Source organism: Rhinopithecus bieti, unplaced genomic scaffold, assembly GCF_001698545.2.
Source record: "Rhinopithecus bieti isolate Rb0 unplaced genomic scaffold, ASM169854v2 scaffold_10088, whole genome shotgun sequence".
Classification (NCBI taxonomy): domain Eukaryota; kingdom Metazoa; phylum Chordata; class Mammalia; order Primates; family Cercopithecidae; genus Rhinopithecus; species Rhinopithecus bieti.
Genome location: NW_016806409.1, coordinates 1,434,098 through 1,449,998, shown reverse-complemented (window position 1 = coordinate 1,449,998; position 15,901 = coordinate 1,434,098). Strand labels below are relative to the sequence as shown.

General features: G+C 51.3%; 1 protein-coding gene and 1 long non-coding RNA gene across 3 annotated transcripts in view; one reads left to right on the top strand and one right to left on the bottom strand.

Moving 5' to 3' along the window:
• Positions 1-15,901, top strand: part of MAP3K14 (mitogen-activated protein kinase kinase kinase 14) — a 53,905-nt gene that overhangs the window by 29,439 nt on the left and 8,565 nt on the right. For both annotated transcript variants that reach the window (XM_017876141.1, XM_017876142.1), the window contains 6 exons: positions 837-1,047; positions 1,156-1,770; positions 3,238-3,375; positions 13,076-13,205; positions 13,415-13,546; positions 14,064-14,168. In XM_017876141.1, the coding sequence (XP_017731630.1) occupies positions 837-1,047; positions 1,156-1,770; positions 3,238-3,375; positions 13,076-13,205; positions 13,415-13,546; positions 14,064-14,168 (1,331 nt within the window). The remainder of the gene's footprint in view (positions 1-836; positions 1,048-1,155; positions 1,771-3,237; positions 3,376-13,075; positions 13,206-13,414; positions 13,547-14,063; positions 14,169-15,901) is intronic.
• LOC108532219 (uncharacterized) lies at positions 3,408-14,124 on the bottom strand. Its single transcript, XR_001886385.1, has 3 exons — positions 14,031-14,124; positions 7,922-8,023; positions 3,408-5,327 (listed from the first exon to the last, which is right to left on the bottom strand). It is a non-coding gene; the product is annotated as an uncharacterized LOC108532219 (long non-coding RNA).

Sequence of the window (15,901 nt, the reverse complement as noted above, 5' to 3'; positions counted from 1 at the left end):
TGGCCCAGAGTAGGAGCCTTTGATAGACATACTTTCAGCTGTCCAAGAGAAGCCTGTAGGCTTCCAGTGGTCCCCAGGACTGCCATGAGTCTGCCTCCTCTGTGGGGACAGAAGATGAGGCCAAGGGAGGGTGGCTGAGGCCATGATCTCCTCCACAGCTGTTGCAGCAACCCATCTGTTGCCAGGTCCTTTCATACTTGGCAGGGACCCCAGTCCAGTTAGAGCCATGGCAGTGATGAGCCCCGAGGCCAGCAGAGAAGGGCAGATTCCCCGGTACCAGGCAGCAGCCCAGGGTATCACCTTCAACAGCAGCCAGGGACCCCCAGGAACCGTGAGAGTGGAGGTGACCAGCCTTACCTGTTCCTCCATCCGGAGGCAACAGAAACAAGCTGTGCTCAGTCAGAGCTGAGAGGCCTGCCATGAGCCTGGCCCCCTCCTGGGAACTCTCCAAGGGCAGCTGACCTTGGAGAGCAGTGAGCAAACCGTGTCTGCTCCCCCGACTCTCCCCAAGAAATGCTGTGTCTGTACCCCATCACCATGGTAACAAGCACAGCTTCTTGGCAACTTGCCTTGGGGCCAGACACTGAGCTGGGCTTTTTAAATGAACTAAATTATTGAAACCTCATTTCCACCCTGCATGGCAGAAAATACCAAACCCATTTTATAAGTGAGAAAACTGAGGTTCCTTGGGATTTAGAAACTTGGCCGCATTCACACAAGTAATGGCAAGCTGGGATTTGACCTTGGATCTACAGGAGTCCAGATACAAGTGTCTGGGCCATTGCATCTTCCTGCCTCCTCGTGCTCAATATGCAAATCTGTCCCTTTTTTGACAGCCAGTCTGAGAGTCTTGATCAGATCCCCAACAATGTGGCCCATGCTACCGAGGGCAAAATGGCCCGTGTGTGTTGGAAGGGAAAGCGTCGTAGCAAAGCCCGGAAGAAACGGAAGAAGAAGAGCTCAAAGTCCCTGGCTCATGCAGGAGTGGCCTTGGCCAAACCCCTCCCCAGGACCCCTGAGCAGGAGAGCTGCACCATCCCAGTGCAGGTGAGACCCTCCACCCACTGCCCAGACCGCAGGTTCATGGGGCCTTGGAATTGGAGCCTGTGCCTTGGGCCTGGCCCTCTGTGCTGACAGCTGTGTTTCTCCCAACAGGAGGATGAGTCTCCACTCGGCACCCCATATGTGAGAAACACCCCACAGTTCACCAAGCCTCTGAAGGAACCAGGCCTTGGTCAACTCTGTTTTAAGCAGCTTGGCGAGGGCCTGCGACCAGCTCTGCCTCGATCGGAACTCCACAAACTGATCAGCCCCTTGCAATGTCTGAACCACGTGTGGAAACTGCACCACCCCCAGGATGGAGGCCCCCTGCCCCTGCCCACGCACCCCTTCCCCTATAGCAGACTGCCTCATCCCTTCCCATTCCACCCTCTCCAGCCCTGGAAACCTCACCCCCTAGAGTCCTTCCTGGGCAAACTGGCCTGTGTAGACAGCCAGCAACCCTTGCCTCACCCACACCTGAGCAAACTGGCCTGTGTAGACAGTCCAAAGCCCCTGCCTGGCCCACACCTGGAGCCCAGCTGCCCGTCTCGTGGTGCCCATGAGAAGTTTTCTGTGGAGGAATACCTGGTGCATGCTCTGCAAGGCAGCGTGAGCTCAGGCCAGGCCCACAGCCTGACCAGCCTGGCCAAGACCTGGGCAGTAGGGGGCTCCAGACCCCGGGAGCCCAGCCCCAAAACTGAGGACAGTGAGGGCGTCCTGCTCACTGAGGTAACTAATCCCCCAGCACCTGTATACGTCCCTCCACCAGCAACCTGGGGGATGCTTTTCTCTCTTTATCAGAGTCACTCTTATCTGTGGTGACAAATCAAACAGTAGGATAGTGCTTACTGTGGATGAAAAGTGTCATCTCTTACGCTGCCAACCTCACTTTTCACAGCCTTTTTAGCATCTTCTGTTCTGAGTCCTTCTGGTTGGTCACCTCCTGCTTGCTAAATGCGGGCACTGCATGAATAATACACTTGCTGAGGACAAGGAGAATCAGCCAGGAGCCACTGGAGATGTTATCATGGCCCCCAGAGACGGAAGATGAGGATGGGACCTGTTTTCACCACCCACCTCCTTCCCTTTTTCCTCTTGTTCACTTCCCAAATAAGTGTATAACTTTAAATGATTTTATCAAACTTTGATTTCTGGGTTTTATTCCATCCATCCACTTTTTTTTTTTTTTTAAAGTGTTTTTTGAGACAGAGTCTCACTCTGTCACCCAGGCTAGAGTACAGTGGTACAATCATAGCTCACTACAGCCTCCATCTCCTGAGTTCAAGCAGTCCTCCTTCCTCAGCTCCCCGAGTAGCTGGGACTACAAGCATGTACCACCACGCCCAGCTATTTTCTTTTTTTAGTAGAGATGAGGTCTTGCTGTGTTGCCCAGGCTGGTCTCAAACTCCTGGGCTAAAGCAATCCTCACACACTGGCCTCCAAAAGTGCTGGGATTATAGGTGTGAGCCACTGCACCATCTTATTCCATCCACTTTTTTATTTTTTAATTTTTTGTTTTGTTTTGAGACAGAGTCTTACTCTGTTGCCCAGGCTGGAGTGTAGTGGCGCTGTATCAGCTCACTGCAACCTCCCCCTTCCGGGTTCAAGTGATTCTCCCACCTTAGCCTCCCGAGTAGCTGGGACTACAGGTATGCACCACCATGCTGGGCTAATTTTGTATTTTTTGGTAGAGACAGGGTTTCACCATGTTGACCGGGCTGGTCTCAAACTCCTGACCTTGAGTGATCCACCCACCTTGGCCTCCCAAAGTGCTGGGATTACAGGTGTGAGCCACCATGCCCGGCCCCTCCATCCACTTTTAACATCATCCTTGACCCCGGCCCCTCTTCACTGTTCCTCCCTTCCTTCCACCTAGCTCCTGAGTTTTGTTTTTTCGTTGTCAAGGTGATTGGCAGTTCTGTTTCTGTTTCACCATCACAAGTCTGGGATGTTTTTCATCACAAGGATCAGTGGCCGCAGCCCATGAACCCCTCCTTCGCCTTCACCTCATTCCTCTACCCCCTCTCTGGTGCTGCCCGGCCCAGATCCCTGTCTTCGCCCCAGGGCTGCCTGGTTGTGAGGGCTCAGCTCAGCAGCCTGGCAAGGTCACTAGCTGGAGGGCCTTCCTCATTGTAGCCCTGTAGCCCTCTGCTGCCCTGGCCACTAAAACTGGCCTCTCTCTCCTGCCAACCCCAGAAACTCAAGCCAGTGGATTATGAGTACCGAGAAGAAGTGCACTGGGCCACACACCAGCCCCGCCTGGGCAGAGGCTCCTTCGGAGAGGTGCACAGGATGGAGGACAAGCAGACTGGCTTCCAGTGCGCTGTCAAAAAGGTACGCCAGGGCTCGGGCTGAGTGAAGAGGGAAGCCAGGAAGGGGCCTGGTGTGTTCCCTCTGCTTTCTGTCAAGGACAGTCGCAGGGTGACTGTGGGTCTGACTTGTGAACAGAACTTGGCTGTCACTGGCCACCTGAGGTTGGCTGGAACTGGAAGGGAGCAGCCTGTCACGTGTCCTGGCCTGGCCGCTGCCCTTGGCATGTGTGTATGTGAGAGGCAGTGTGAGACGACACACGCGGCCTCGGTGTCTCAATATAGCCAGCGCCCTGAGGGGCAAGTCCCAACATGGAAGATGGTTGGAGCGTCATGAAATTCACACTGAGGTAAAATCCCTGAACCACACAGGGGGCCGCCCCCCACCTGGGCCAGATGATGGGGAAAGCAGTAGTCTCCACCTGTCAGGCGCTTCCAGGAGGAGGCCAGTCTCAGTGGGAGTCGGAGCTCTGCCCTGTTGGCCAGGTGTTTCACAGTCCTACAAGACAGACTTGGTGGGGAAAATCAAGCTTGGCAAGACAGGAAGTCAATGGCCTGGTGGCAGAGCCCTGATTCAGACCAGGTCTGTCTGACCTGAGAGTTCGGCTTCCAACCACTCTTCAGGAAGAAGAGGAAAGAAGATAGACTTGTTGTCCTAGAGTTTTGAGTAGAGACAGAAGACAGGAATCACCTCTCCCACCTCTTCATCTCACTGATGTTAGAAGGGGAGAGCAGAGAAGACAGTGTGGCATGCTGGGCCTGGAACTGAGGCCTCCTCCTGTCAGATTACACTGTCCGGGCCCAGAGGGAGCATCAGTGGCAGCTGCAGACCCACAGGCCTCACGGGTGTCGGTCCTCCTCCCCATCACCAACCTTTCCCCCACCCCTGACTCTTGGATCACCTTGATTGGAAGCCACCTTGTCTCCAGTCAAAGCTCTCAACCTCAAAGCCAGCACCAGGACCTAAGGCGCGTTTCTGTGGACCATCCCCTTGGCCCTTTGGGCAGGGTGAAGTAAGCTCAGAGAGACACCTTGTTTCAAGTGGCTTATGTCAGAGACGCTCCAATCTCCAAAAGGAAAGCAACAAATACAGGTAGAGCATCCGCAATCTGAAAACCCAAAATCTGAAGTGCTCCAAAGTCCAAAACTTTTGGAGCACCAGCCTGACACAGGAAATGCTCACTGTAGCCAGAGCACAAAAGCCCGGCACACACTGGCCCCATTCAGAGCAGACACCGCCACCACCATCCGGGGTGCCTGTGGCCTTAAGGGGAGAGGAGACAACTGGGATGTGAATGAACCCAGCTTCCCTAGTGTGTCCTTGGGCTGGATGGTGAGACCGGTGAGGGGACTATCTGCAGGTACCACCCCAAACTTCAGACACACTGTGTCAAATATGAAAACTCTGCTCTCACCACCCCCGACTGGCAGCACGTGCTGAGTGCGTGCTGAGTTCTTGCTGAGTTCTTGCCAGTGTGGATCATCGTCTTCCACTTGGAGGCCAAGGCCACACGCCTGACCTGCTCAGCTGCAGTTCCCCTCTCCAGGCTACCGGAGAAGGCTCAGCTGTCCCTCCTGAGAGGTGGTGGGAGGAGAGTGTGAGAGTGTGAAGAGACGCGCACCCAGCGCTGGGAGCTTAGTCACTGGGCTTCTCAGCTGTTCCCCTGCTGAGGGCCTCAGAGTCTTCCCAGGCAACAAGGTAAACAACCCTAATATAGTGGAAGAGGATACATACTCCATGTTTCGCCCCTCCCATCCACTGCAAGGCAGTTGGAAAAGCTCCAAGCACAAGACGTGGACTTCTCAGCACCAGAGCTGCAGCTCAAGCCCACCAGAGCTGGCCACTCGCAGAATCGCTTCCTTCCCACCCCGGAGAATACAGTGGGGATGACTCTTCGGCAGCCCGCACAGCTGCCACTGCTTGGGCAGACAGCCCCTCCTTTCCGTCAAGGCAGTGGTGTCCTTAAGGGTTTTCATCTGGAAGAGCAGGAGAAACAGTTCCCTGATGAGGGGGTGGGGACCGGGAGGTGGGCGCAGCATCAGAGGTCAGGCCGCACACCGGGTCAGAGTAAGTCTGTGCCCCCCCCAATGCTTCTTGGGGAGAATCCAGTATGTGAGATGTCACGTGGCGGTGCCAGCACTCCCTTCGTCCTCCTTCTAGAACATCCTGATCTAGATGCTGATTGGCCATGGGTCCAGAATTTGATGCAGTTTTTTTTTTTTAAGGTTTTTGTTTGATCTTTTTTTTTTTGAGACAGGATCTTGCTCTGTTGTCCAGGCTGGTGTGCAGTGGCATGATCACAGCCTCAGCCTTGGAGACCCAAACAGCCCTGCTGCCTCAGCTTCCCAAGTAGCTGGGACTTCAGGCACGCACCACCACACCCAGCTAATTTTTTATTTTTTGTAGAAACAGGATCCCACTGTGTTGCCCAGGCTGGACTCAAACTCCTGGGCAGCCTCCCAAAGTGCTGGGATTATAGATGTGAGCCACTGTGCCCCACCAGGATCCTATTTTAATAGAAGAAACAATTACTTGTTTATATACGCATAAAAAGTCCATGCTGGGTACAGTGGCTCATGCTTGTAATCCCAGTACTTTGGGAGGCTGAGGTAGGAGGACTGCTTGAGGCCAGGAGTTGGAGACCAGCCTGGGCAACATAGCAAGATCACATGTCTACCAAAAAGTTAAAAATAGAAATAAAAAAGAAATTTTAAAAGTCTGAAAAGATTTCTGTCAAAGGGCATTTACCTCTTAGAATGGGACTGGGAAATGGGGACTTTTGCTTTTTTTGGTATCATTTGAATTCTTTTATAATGAGCCTATATTTGCAATTAAAAGTAAGATCAGGGCTAAGCACGGTGGCTCACGCCTGTAATCCCAGCACTTTGGGAGGCTGAGGCAGGTGGATCACGAGGTCAGGAGTTCAAGGCCAGCCTCTGGCCAAGATGGTGAAACCCCATCTCTACTAAAAATACAAATACTAGCTGGGCATGGTGGCAGGCACCTGTAATTCCAGCTATTCAGGAGGCTGAGGCAGAGAATTGCTTGAACGAGGGAGGCGGAGGTTGCAGAAAGCCAAGATCACACCACAACACTCCAGCCTGGGTGACAGAGCGAGACTCCGTCTCAAAAAAACGTAAGATCAGGTCAGGCCTGTGGCTCACGCCTGTAATCCCAGCCAGCACTTTGGGAGGCCAAGTGGGTCGGATCACGAGGTCAGGAGATCGAGACCATCCTGGCCAACATGGTGAAACCCCATCTCTACTAAAAACACAAAAATTAGCCGGGCATGGTGGCGGGCGCCTGTAGTCCCAGCTACTCAGGAGGCTGAGGCAGAATTGCTTGAACCAGGAGGTGGAGCTTGCAGTGAGCCGAGATTGTGCCGCTGCACTCCAGCCTGGCGACAGAGTGAGACTCCGTCTCAAAAAAACAAAAACAAAAAAGATCAGCCAGTGTGGGGCTCATGCCTATAATTCTAGCACTTCTTTGTAGAGACCCTGTCTCTACAAAAAAAAATAATAGTTAGCCAGGCATGGTGGCATACACCTGTGGTCCCACCTGCTCGGGCAACTGAGGTGAGAGGATCACTTGAGCCCAGGAAGTAGAGGCTGCAGTGAGCCAAGATCATGCCACTGCACTCCAGCCTAGACAACAGAGTGAGACCCTGTCTCCCAACCCCATAAAAAATGGGATCCTACTCTAGCGATTATTCTGTACCATGTTTTTGTCATGCAATAATATATCACGACAGATTTCCTTATTGGCACATATACAACTCTCTTATGCTTTTTAACGGCCATGTAGAAGTTCTTATCCTAGTCAGTGGTGGATTGATAGGATCCATGAACTCTAGGAACTTCATTCAAAACAATGTTTGTCGGTCAGGTGCAGTAGCTCACGCCTGTCATCCCAGCACTTTGGAAGGCCAAGGTGGGCAGAACCCTTGAGGTCAGGAGTTCGAGACCAGCCTGGCCAACATGGTGAAACCCCATCTCTACCAAAAATATAAAAAATTTAGCTGCGTGTGATGGTACATGCCTGTAATCCTAACTACTCGGGAGGCTGAGGCAGGAGAATTGCTTGAACCCGGGAGGCAGAGGTTGCAGTGAGCCAAGATCATGCCACTGCACTCCAGCGTGGGTGACAGAGCAAGACTCTGTCTCAAAAAAAAAAAGTGTTTGTGTGTTGCATGTATGGGCAATCACACATTTTTGAAAAATAATTCATATCATTTACCAGATCCTCAAAGGGGTCTGTAGCCCAAAAAGGGTTAAGAATCACTCCTTTTAGAACATCTGGCTCAAGTGTGAAGTTCTGGGAGCTTCGCTTTGGCTCTGCCGCTGATCTGGGATAATGTGACCCTGGCCAAGTCAACCCAGCTGTCACCAAGCACCGGCTCTGTGACAGACACTGTGCAGGGGCTGGGGAAAGATGTGAAATCCACAGGCCTGACCTGAAGGAACCCGAGTTGTAATGGGGGATAGACATTTATATTAGGGTAAAGGTGAGCAGCCTTCAGTCCTGGATACGTGTTTAGAAGGAAAATAGCACAAGGATCAGAGGAGAATACCTTGATGGTGCTGAGAAAATAAGGCGGGACCCTCTAATATTCACTGGACATCTGTGCACAGTACTGTGGTAGTCCCTTTCACACAGTTTACGTTCCTGGAATCTGCAAAAGAATTTATAAAATTGCTCTTATGCCTTTTTTTATTGATGTTATAAAACAGATAAGAATACCAAAGAACAACCTGGGCACGGTGGCTCATGTCTGTAATCCCAGCACTTTGGGAGACCGAGGCGGGCAGATCATGAGGTCAAGAGATCGAGACCATCCTGGCCAACACAGTGAAACCCTGTCTCGACTAAAAATACTAAAAAATTAGCCGAGCGTGGTGGCGGGCATCTATAGTCCCAGCTACTCGGGAGGCCGAGGCAGGAGAATCGCTTGAACCTGGGAGGCAGAGGTTGCAGTGAGCTGAGATTGCGCCACTGCACTCCAGCCTGGGCGACAGAGTGAGACTCCATCTCAAAAAAAAAAAAAAGAATACCAAAGAATGCTGGGTGTGGTGGTTCATGCCTGTAATCCCAGCACTTATGAGAGGCCAAGGCAGGTGATCACCTTGAGGTCAGGAGTTTGAGACCAGCCTGACCAACATGGAGGAAACCCCCATCTCTACTAACAAATACAAAATTTAGCCGGCGTGGTGGCGGTGCCTGTAATCCCAGCTACTCAGGAGGCTGAGCGGAGATCACTTGGAACCCAGGAGGCAGAGGGTTGCGGGTAGCCGAGATCATGCCATTTGCACTCCAGCCTCGGCAACAAGAGCAAACTCCCATCTTCTCAAAAAAAAAAAAAAAAAAAAAAGGAATACCAAAGAAAACAAGAGGAAAGTTCAAGGAGGAAAAGGTGATTCCCAGTGTCCAGCGTGCAGGCAGTCGAGTGGAGGGAAGTGGCTTCTGGATCGGGCAGTTGGCTCATTGCTGACAGTGCTTCCCCCCGGGGATACTCGCTCCTGATTGTATTTTAAAACATTAGCATGGATGCCAGGCACAGTGGCTCACACCTGTAATCTCAACATGTTCGAGGCCAAGGTGGGAGAATCACTTGAGCCTAGGAGTTCAAGACTAGCCTGGGCAATATGGCAAAACGCCATCTCTACAAAAAATACAAAAATTAGCTGGGCATGGTGCCTATAGTGTCAGCTACTTGGGAGGCTGAGATGGGAGGATCACTTGAGCCCAAGAAGGTTGAGGCTGCAGTGAACTGTGATTGTGCCACTGCACTCCAGCCTGGCCAACCGAGGGAGGAGACCTTGTCTCAAAAAAAAGAAAAAGGAAGTTCAGCATGGAAAGGCCTTCGGGAGGCAGAGTAGCTGGCAGCTCTGGAGTCAGGCTTACCCGAGTAAAAGCCCGGCTGTGATCTCTTATACACAGTGACCTTGGGCAAATTATTTGCCCAGGCTTCAGCTTCTTCATCTATAAAATGGGGATAATGATCCCACCAGCTTACAGGCTATTGTAAGATCTGAATAACTAATGCTTAGAAAGGGCTTTACCAGTGCTTGGGAAATGATAAGTGGGCATTAGATCGTAATTCTCATGAATATCCTCATCACAGTCCAGCCCCCTCATTTTACGGATGAGGAACACGGAAGTTCAGAGAGGAGGCGTGGCCACACGGGCAGCCAGCTTGGCCTGGAAGGCTGGGCTGCTTTCTCCGCTGGCACAGACTTCTAAAGCACCTTGTGTTTTGAAGTATCTCCTCCCACCCTCTTTGGTCTGGGTAACTGGAAATATTTTTAGCATGGACGGGACACTCTAAGAGGACTTACAGATTTCTGCAAAGTTAAAGCCAAGTTTCCCCAACTCTTTTGGATCACAGCCCTGTTAATATCTCAGTCATTGTTTCAGGGCAACCCAGGCCAAAACAAATACCCAGCAGATCTGTGTATGAAGCAATGAGGTCAAATAAGTCTTTATCCTAACAACTTAGTAGCCATTTGAAAAGCGACACGTAAGTTGAAAGAAAAAGGGTCCTTCCATTTCCAAACAGCCGGATTATTAATGGGACGTATGCCTTGTTGCACATCTCAACCCTTGAAATCAGATAGGACACCACCACCTTCATTTCCCACATTTTCTCCTTGAAGTACTTTTAATCACAGTGACCTCCAAAAACCTAGCTTCATAGAGATACATTATCAAAGGGAATGTCACGTGATCGAACTTTGAAGCTGAACTGTCTCGAGCAAGTAGTTCATGCGGTGTCCAGCAGATGTTGCTGTGGCTGTTTCCCTCAAATGTCAGATATCCATTTGGCACCCTTCTGAGTTCTCTGCAGTGCCCCGGGGTGCCTCAGCTCAGTTTGGGGTTGGTTAGGCTGAAAACATTTGCTAACAAGTCCTGTTGTTGAATTAGTTCCAACTCAGGTTCAGAGGCTTTTTAGAGCTGGAAACACTGCAGAGTCAAAGTTCATAGGAGGTGATTAGTCAAACCAGATATTAGGGAACCAGAATGGTGATATTTTCCACTGATAGGCAAAAGTCCAAAAACCCCACAGTGTCAGAGCTGTTTGCCAAGTCAGCAAGTCTGTGGAGATCGCTTCCAAGCTGGTTCTGTTACTGCCAGCGCCCCCTGGCGATGCCACTCAAGGCTTACTTGAGAACCATCAGCAGCCGGGAAGGAGGGCAAGTCTATTAAGAAGTCTAAGAGGCCGGGCGCAGTGGCTCATGCCTGTAATCCCAGCACTTTTGGAGGCTGAGGCGGGCGGATCATGAGGCCAGGAGTTCAAGACCAGCTTGGCCAACATGGTGAAACCCCGTCTCTACTAAAAATACAAAAATTAGCTGGGTGTGGTGACATGTGCCTGTAGTCCCAGCTACTCGGGAGGCTGAGGCATGAGAATCCCTTGAACCCAGGAGGCGGAGGTTGCAGTGAGCTATCACTTCACTGCACTCCAGCCTGGTGACAGAGCAAGACTCTGTCTCAAAAAAAAAAAAAAAAAAAAAAAAAGGTCTAAGAGACTGGGCACAGTGGCTCACACCTGTAATCCCAGCCCTTTGGGAGGCCGAGGCGGGCAGATCACCTGAGGTCAGGAGTTTAAGACCAGCCTGACCAACATGGTGAAACCCTGTCTCTACTAAAATATGAAAATTAGCTGGGCATAGTGGTGGGCGCCTGTACTCCCAGCAACTCGGGAGGCTGAGGCAGGAGAATTGCTTGAACCCAGGAGGCGGAGGTTGTAATTAGCTGAGATTGCACCGCTACACTCCAGCCTGGGCGATACAGCGAGACTCTGTCTCAAAAAAAAAAAGGTCTAAGTGTCAGTCTAAGTACCAGCTTCTCTGATGTGAGCTGGAGGAATTGGGGAGCTAGAACTTCCTGAGTGCCCACTGGTTGCCAGGCCTGGTGTCAGTTACCATCCTTCCAAATCCTTGCTCTACCCAGGAGCAGATACCACTGTCCCTGCTGTTTGCATATGGAAACACGTGGATGGGAAGTCTGCTGCCTTGTTTTAAAAGGCTGAGCCAGGATCTAAGCCCACGATGTTTATATCCAAGGCCTATTTCCTCCCACCAAGTTGCTGGTCCCTTTCGAAAGGAGTGGATGATCCCAGACCTGCCAGTCGGCAGTGGGAGTGCCCTCGGCCAAACCCCTCCGCAGAAGCCTCCTTATGTTCCCAGATGCTGGGAGACAGCTGCACATAGAATAAACACTGCTCTGTCTATGTGGATGTTTTAGTCCTCTGGGAAAGAAACAAATAATTACAAGAGTTAAGAAAAGTGTTGAGGCCGGGCGCGGTGGCTCATGCCTGTAATCCTAACACTTTGGGAGGCCGACACGGGTGAATCACAAGGTCAGGAGTTTGAGACCAGCCTGGCCAGCATGGTGAAACCTTGTCTCTACTAAAAATACAAAAAGTATCCGGGCATGGTGGCACACACCTGTAGTCCCAGCTACTTGGTAGGCTGAGGCAGGGGAATCGCTTGAACCCAGGAGGCAGAGGTTGCAGTGAACCAAGATCACGTCACCGTATGCCAGCCTGGGTGACACAGCGAGACTCTGTCTCAAAAAAAAAGAAAAGAAAAACAAAATGCACCCGATGGAGTCCAAATCTTGGTTCCTGACCATCAGATAAGTCAGAAGCCCAGCTTCTGAGAGTAGACATGGATGGTGATAAGCAAAAGGACCCACATCCTAGAAATCGCCCAGACATTTAGCTGGAGGAAAAAATGTTCTACGTTTGGCAGATTTGAGGGCGGACAGCGTGCCAGCAGCCTGGATGAGGAATGTAGGGTTTTGGTTTTCTTGGGGGGCGGGGGGTGGTTTTTAGTTTTTTTTTGTTTTTTTTTTTTTTTTTGAGATGGAGTCTCACTTCGTCGCCAGACTGGAGTGCAGTGGCACGATCTCGGCTCGTTGCAACCCCTGACTCCCGAGTTCAAGCGATTCTCCTGCCTCAGCCTCCTGAGTAGCTGGGATTACAGCCTCATGCCACCACACCCAGCTAATTTTTATATTTTTAGTAGAGACAGGGTTTTGGCCAGGATGGTCTTGATCTCCTGACCTTGATCTCCTTGATCCACCCGCCTCAGCCTCCCAAAGTGCTGAGATTATAGGCATGAGCCACCGCGCCCGGCCAGAATATAGTTTTTTTGGTTTTGTTTTTGGTTTTTTTGAGACGGAGTCTCGCTCTGTCGCCCAGGCTAGAGTGCAGTCGCATGATCTCAGCTCACTGCAAGCTCCGCCTCCCAGGTTCACACCATTCTCCTGCCTCAGCCTCCCGACAGCTGGGACTACAGGCGCCTGCCACCACGCCTGGCTAATTTTTTTTTTGTATTTTTTAGTAGAGATGGGGTTTCACCGTGTTAGTCAGGATGGTGTTGATCTCCTGACCTCATGATCCGCCCACCTCGGCCTCCCAAAGTGCTGGGATTACAGGCGTGAGCCACCACGCCCAGCCCGGAATGTAGTTTTTATGCGGCTGTTTTTGCACATGGGCAGCACTCCAGAACTTTAATTAAGTTCAGGAAGTTGCTCCTGATACCAAGGGCACGGGATATTTAGGCTCTGAGGGTCCAGCAGGCCCCCCAGGCCCCTGCATAGCCACTGGAAACGTCAGCAGCCTGTGTGTGTGGAGCACCAGGGTCCTGACAGGATGTCAGGGGCCCAGCTGTGGTCCCCTCATCCTGTCTGTCTCACAGCTGCCTCTGGGCCCTTGCAGGTGCGGCTGGAAGTATTTCGGGCGGAGGAACTGATGGCATGTGCAGGATTGACCTCACCCAGAATTGTCCCTTTGTATGGAGCTGTGAGGGAAGGGCCTTGGGTCAACATCTTCATGGAGCTGCTGGAAGGTAAGGAGCCAGGTCCCACTCTTTCTCCAAATTCAGGGCCAGAGGTTCCCCCCTGAGTCTTGCCCAAGTTGGCCTTGGTCACTGATCCATCCATTGTTAACCTCTTGACCCTATGACCCTGCTTTCCACCACCTGCCCTGTGCTCTTGCCCTTGGCTGGCATGGAGGCTTGAGCAAGTCCCAGGTATAGCCTGGCCTTTGTTCTCCTAGGTGGCTCCCTGGGCCAGCTGGTCAAGGAGCAGGGCTGTCTCCCAGAGGACCGGGCCCTCTACTACCTGGGCCAGGCCCTGGAGGGGCTGGAATACCTCCACTCACGAAGGATTCTGCATGGGGACGTCAAAGGTAAGGCCCAGGCCCCACGGCCCTGGTCCCCAGCAGGCTCTTCTCTCACACCATCCTGCCTGATCTCCTCTCAGTTCTGGGCTAGCCTGGTCATCTCCAGTAGCAGGCCCTGAGTCAGGCTGACAGGACTCTGCCTGTAGGAAGGGGAATGATGTTCTCCAACCCCTTAGCCAAGCACTGTAGTTTCTGGTAGATGGTGGCCACAGAGAACCGAAGGTCAAGCTCCCACCCAGTGGTGACCCCTGGTATGGGGTTGGGGCAGGCGAGCAGAGTGGCAGCGTTCCCCAGAGTAAACCCTGCTCCTGTCCCCTTGCCCTCAGAGATCCTGTCTGCTTCTAGCCTGAACTGATACCCTCCTCCCTTCCTCCACAACTAATGAAACTAATCAGAAGCAGCAGCTGCCACGTAGGGTCAGCCAGAAAATTACGTCACTGGAGGGCAGGCCAAACCGAGCCAGGGTGGGCTGGGACCCGGCATGACTCACCTGTTCCTCTTCCTCCCCGGGGCGGCCTGGCAGCTGACAACGTGCTCCTGTCCAGCGATGGGAGCCATGCAGCCCTCTGCGACTTTGGCCATGCTGTGTGTCTTCAACCTGATGGCCTGGGGAAGTCCTTGCTCACAGGTAAGGCCCCCCACCAACTGCTGTGCCCCCCAGTGCATTCATTCGCCAAATGCCTTCCATGCTTTCCAGAATGGGAACTGAGATGTGAACACTTAGGTCCACCTGTGTGTTTAAGCCCCACACCCAGTCTGGATGATTATCGAGGTTTCTTTGTTACGCGGAAATGCGATCATGGATGTCAGGTGCTCATCGCTGATGCTCCTGTACACAGGGAAGAGAGGGAAAGGCTGTTGACTCTTGCTAGGTCCCAGGCCTTCTGCCTTGGAGGCCCCATGGCTCCCCCCGCCTCTTGTCTGGCCTTTTCAGGGGAGTGCACTGCCAGCCTGTGACCCCAGCTCTCTTGCGCCTCTGAGCACAGTTGGCTGGAAGCACAGTGGACAGGCTGACCAAGGGGCCTGGTCTCTAAAGCCAGTGAAATATCTTTCTTTAACTCCTCTGATTATTGAAATAATCCATGCCCACTGTGACATATAGAGTTAAGCGTATAAAAGAGGTGGAGAACAGAATTCTCACCATTCCTCTTGCCCAGAGAGAGAATCACAAATTTTTTTGTTGTTTTCGTTAAGACGGAGCCTCACTCTGTCACCCAGGCTGGAGTGCAGTGGCACAATCTCGGCTCACTGCAACCTCCGCCTGCCGGGTTCAAGCAATTCTCCTTCCTCAGCCTCCTGAGTAGCTGGGATTATAGGCACCTGCCACCATGCCCAGCTAATTTTTGTATTTTTAGTAGAGACGGGGTTTTGCTATGTTGGCCAGGCCAGTCTCAAACTCCAGACCTCAGGTGATCCGCCCCCCTCAGCCTCCCAAAGTGCTGCGATTACAGGCATGAGCCTCTGCGCCCGACCGAATCATGAATATTTTAGATAATTCCTTGCAGGCTGTTGTTTTCCCTGTGTCTAGTTAGCGCCATTATAACACAATTTTGTGCCCTGCTTTTTTCATTTATAGAATTAAGGATAAAATGATTTCATTCTGACCAACAGAAAAAGAATCTTTGGGAAGTATATGATTGTGTGTTGTTGAAGGACTGTGTTGGTAATTCTGAAGATGTAAATTGAATGTGGACACTTGACCTCCACCCGTGTTGTTTTAAGCCCTTTTAAAATAACTTTAGTGGGCTTTTTCTTGTTACAAAAAAAAAAAGTATCTTTTCTAATTTTTTTTTAACTTTTATTTTTTAGAGACAGAGTCTTGCTGTGTCACCCAGGCTGGAGTGCAGTGGCTCACTCATAGCTCACTGCAGCCTCAAGCTCCTTGGCTCAAGTGATCCTCCCACCTCAGCTTCCTGAGTATGAGTAGCTGGGACCACAGGCATGCACCACCATGTCCGGCTCATTTTTTTTATTTTTTGTAGATATACATGGGGTCTCAGTATGTTGTCCGGGCTGGTCTCAAATTCCTGGATTTAAGCAGTTCTCCCACATCAGTCTCCCAAAGTGCTGGGATTACAGGCATGAGCCTGACCCTTTTTTCTAATATCTTTTGAAGAAAGTAGAGCTAAACAAAAATTACAAATACAGATCACCAGGAAAAAAAACACTGTTCACATCTGCCATCTACCTTTCAGTCTTTTGTGCAAATAAGTTTTCTATTATGATTTTTAAATTTCACTTACTAGTATTTCAGGAACATCATACCAGTAATTAACCTTCTACAACCTAATTTGTAATGTCCAGCCCCTGCTCTGTTTTCAAAAAACACTTTAAGGGTTTGGTCCAAAGGGCAGAGTCCAT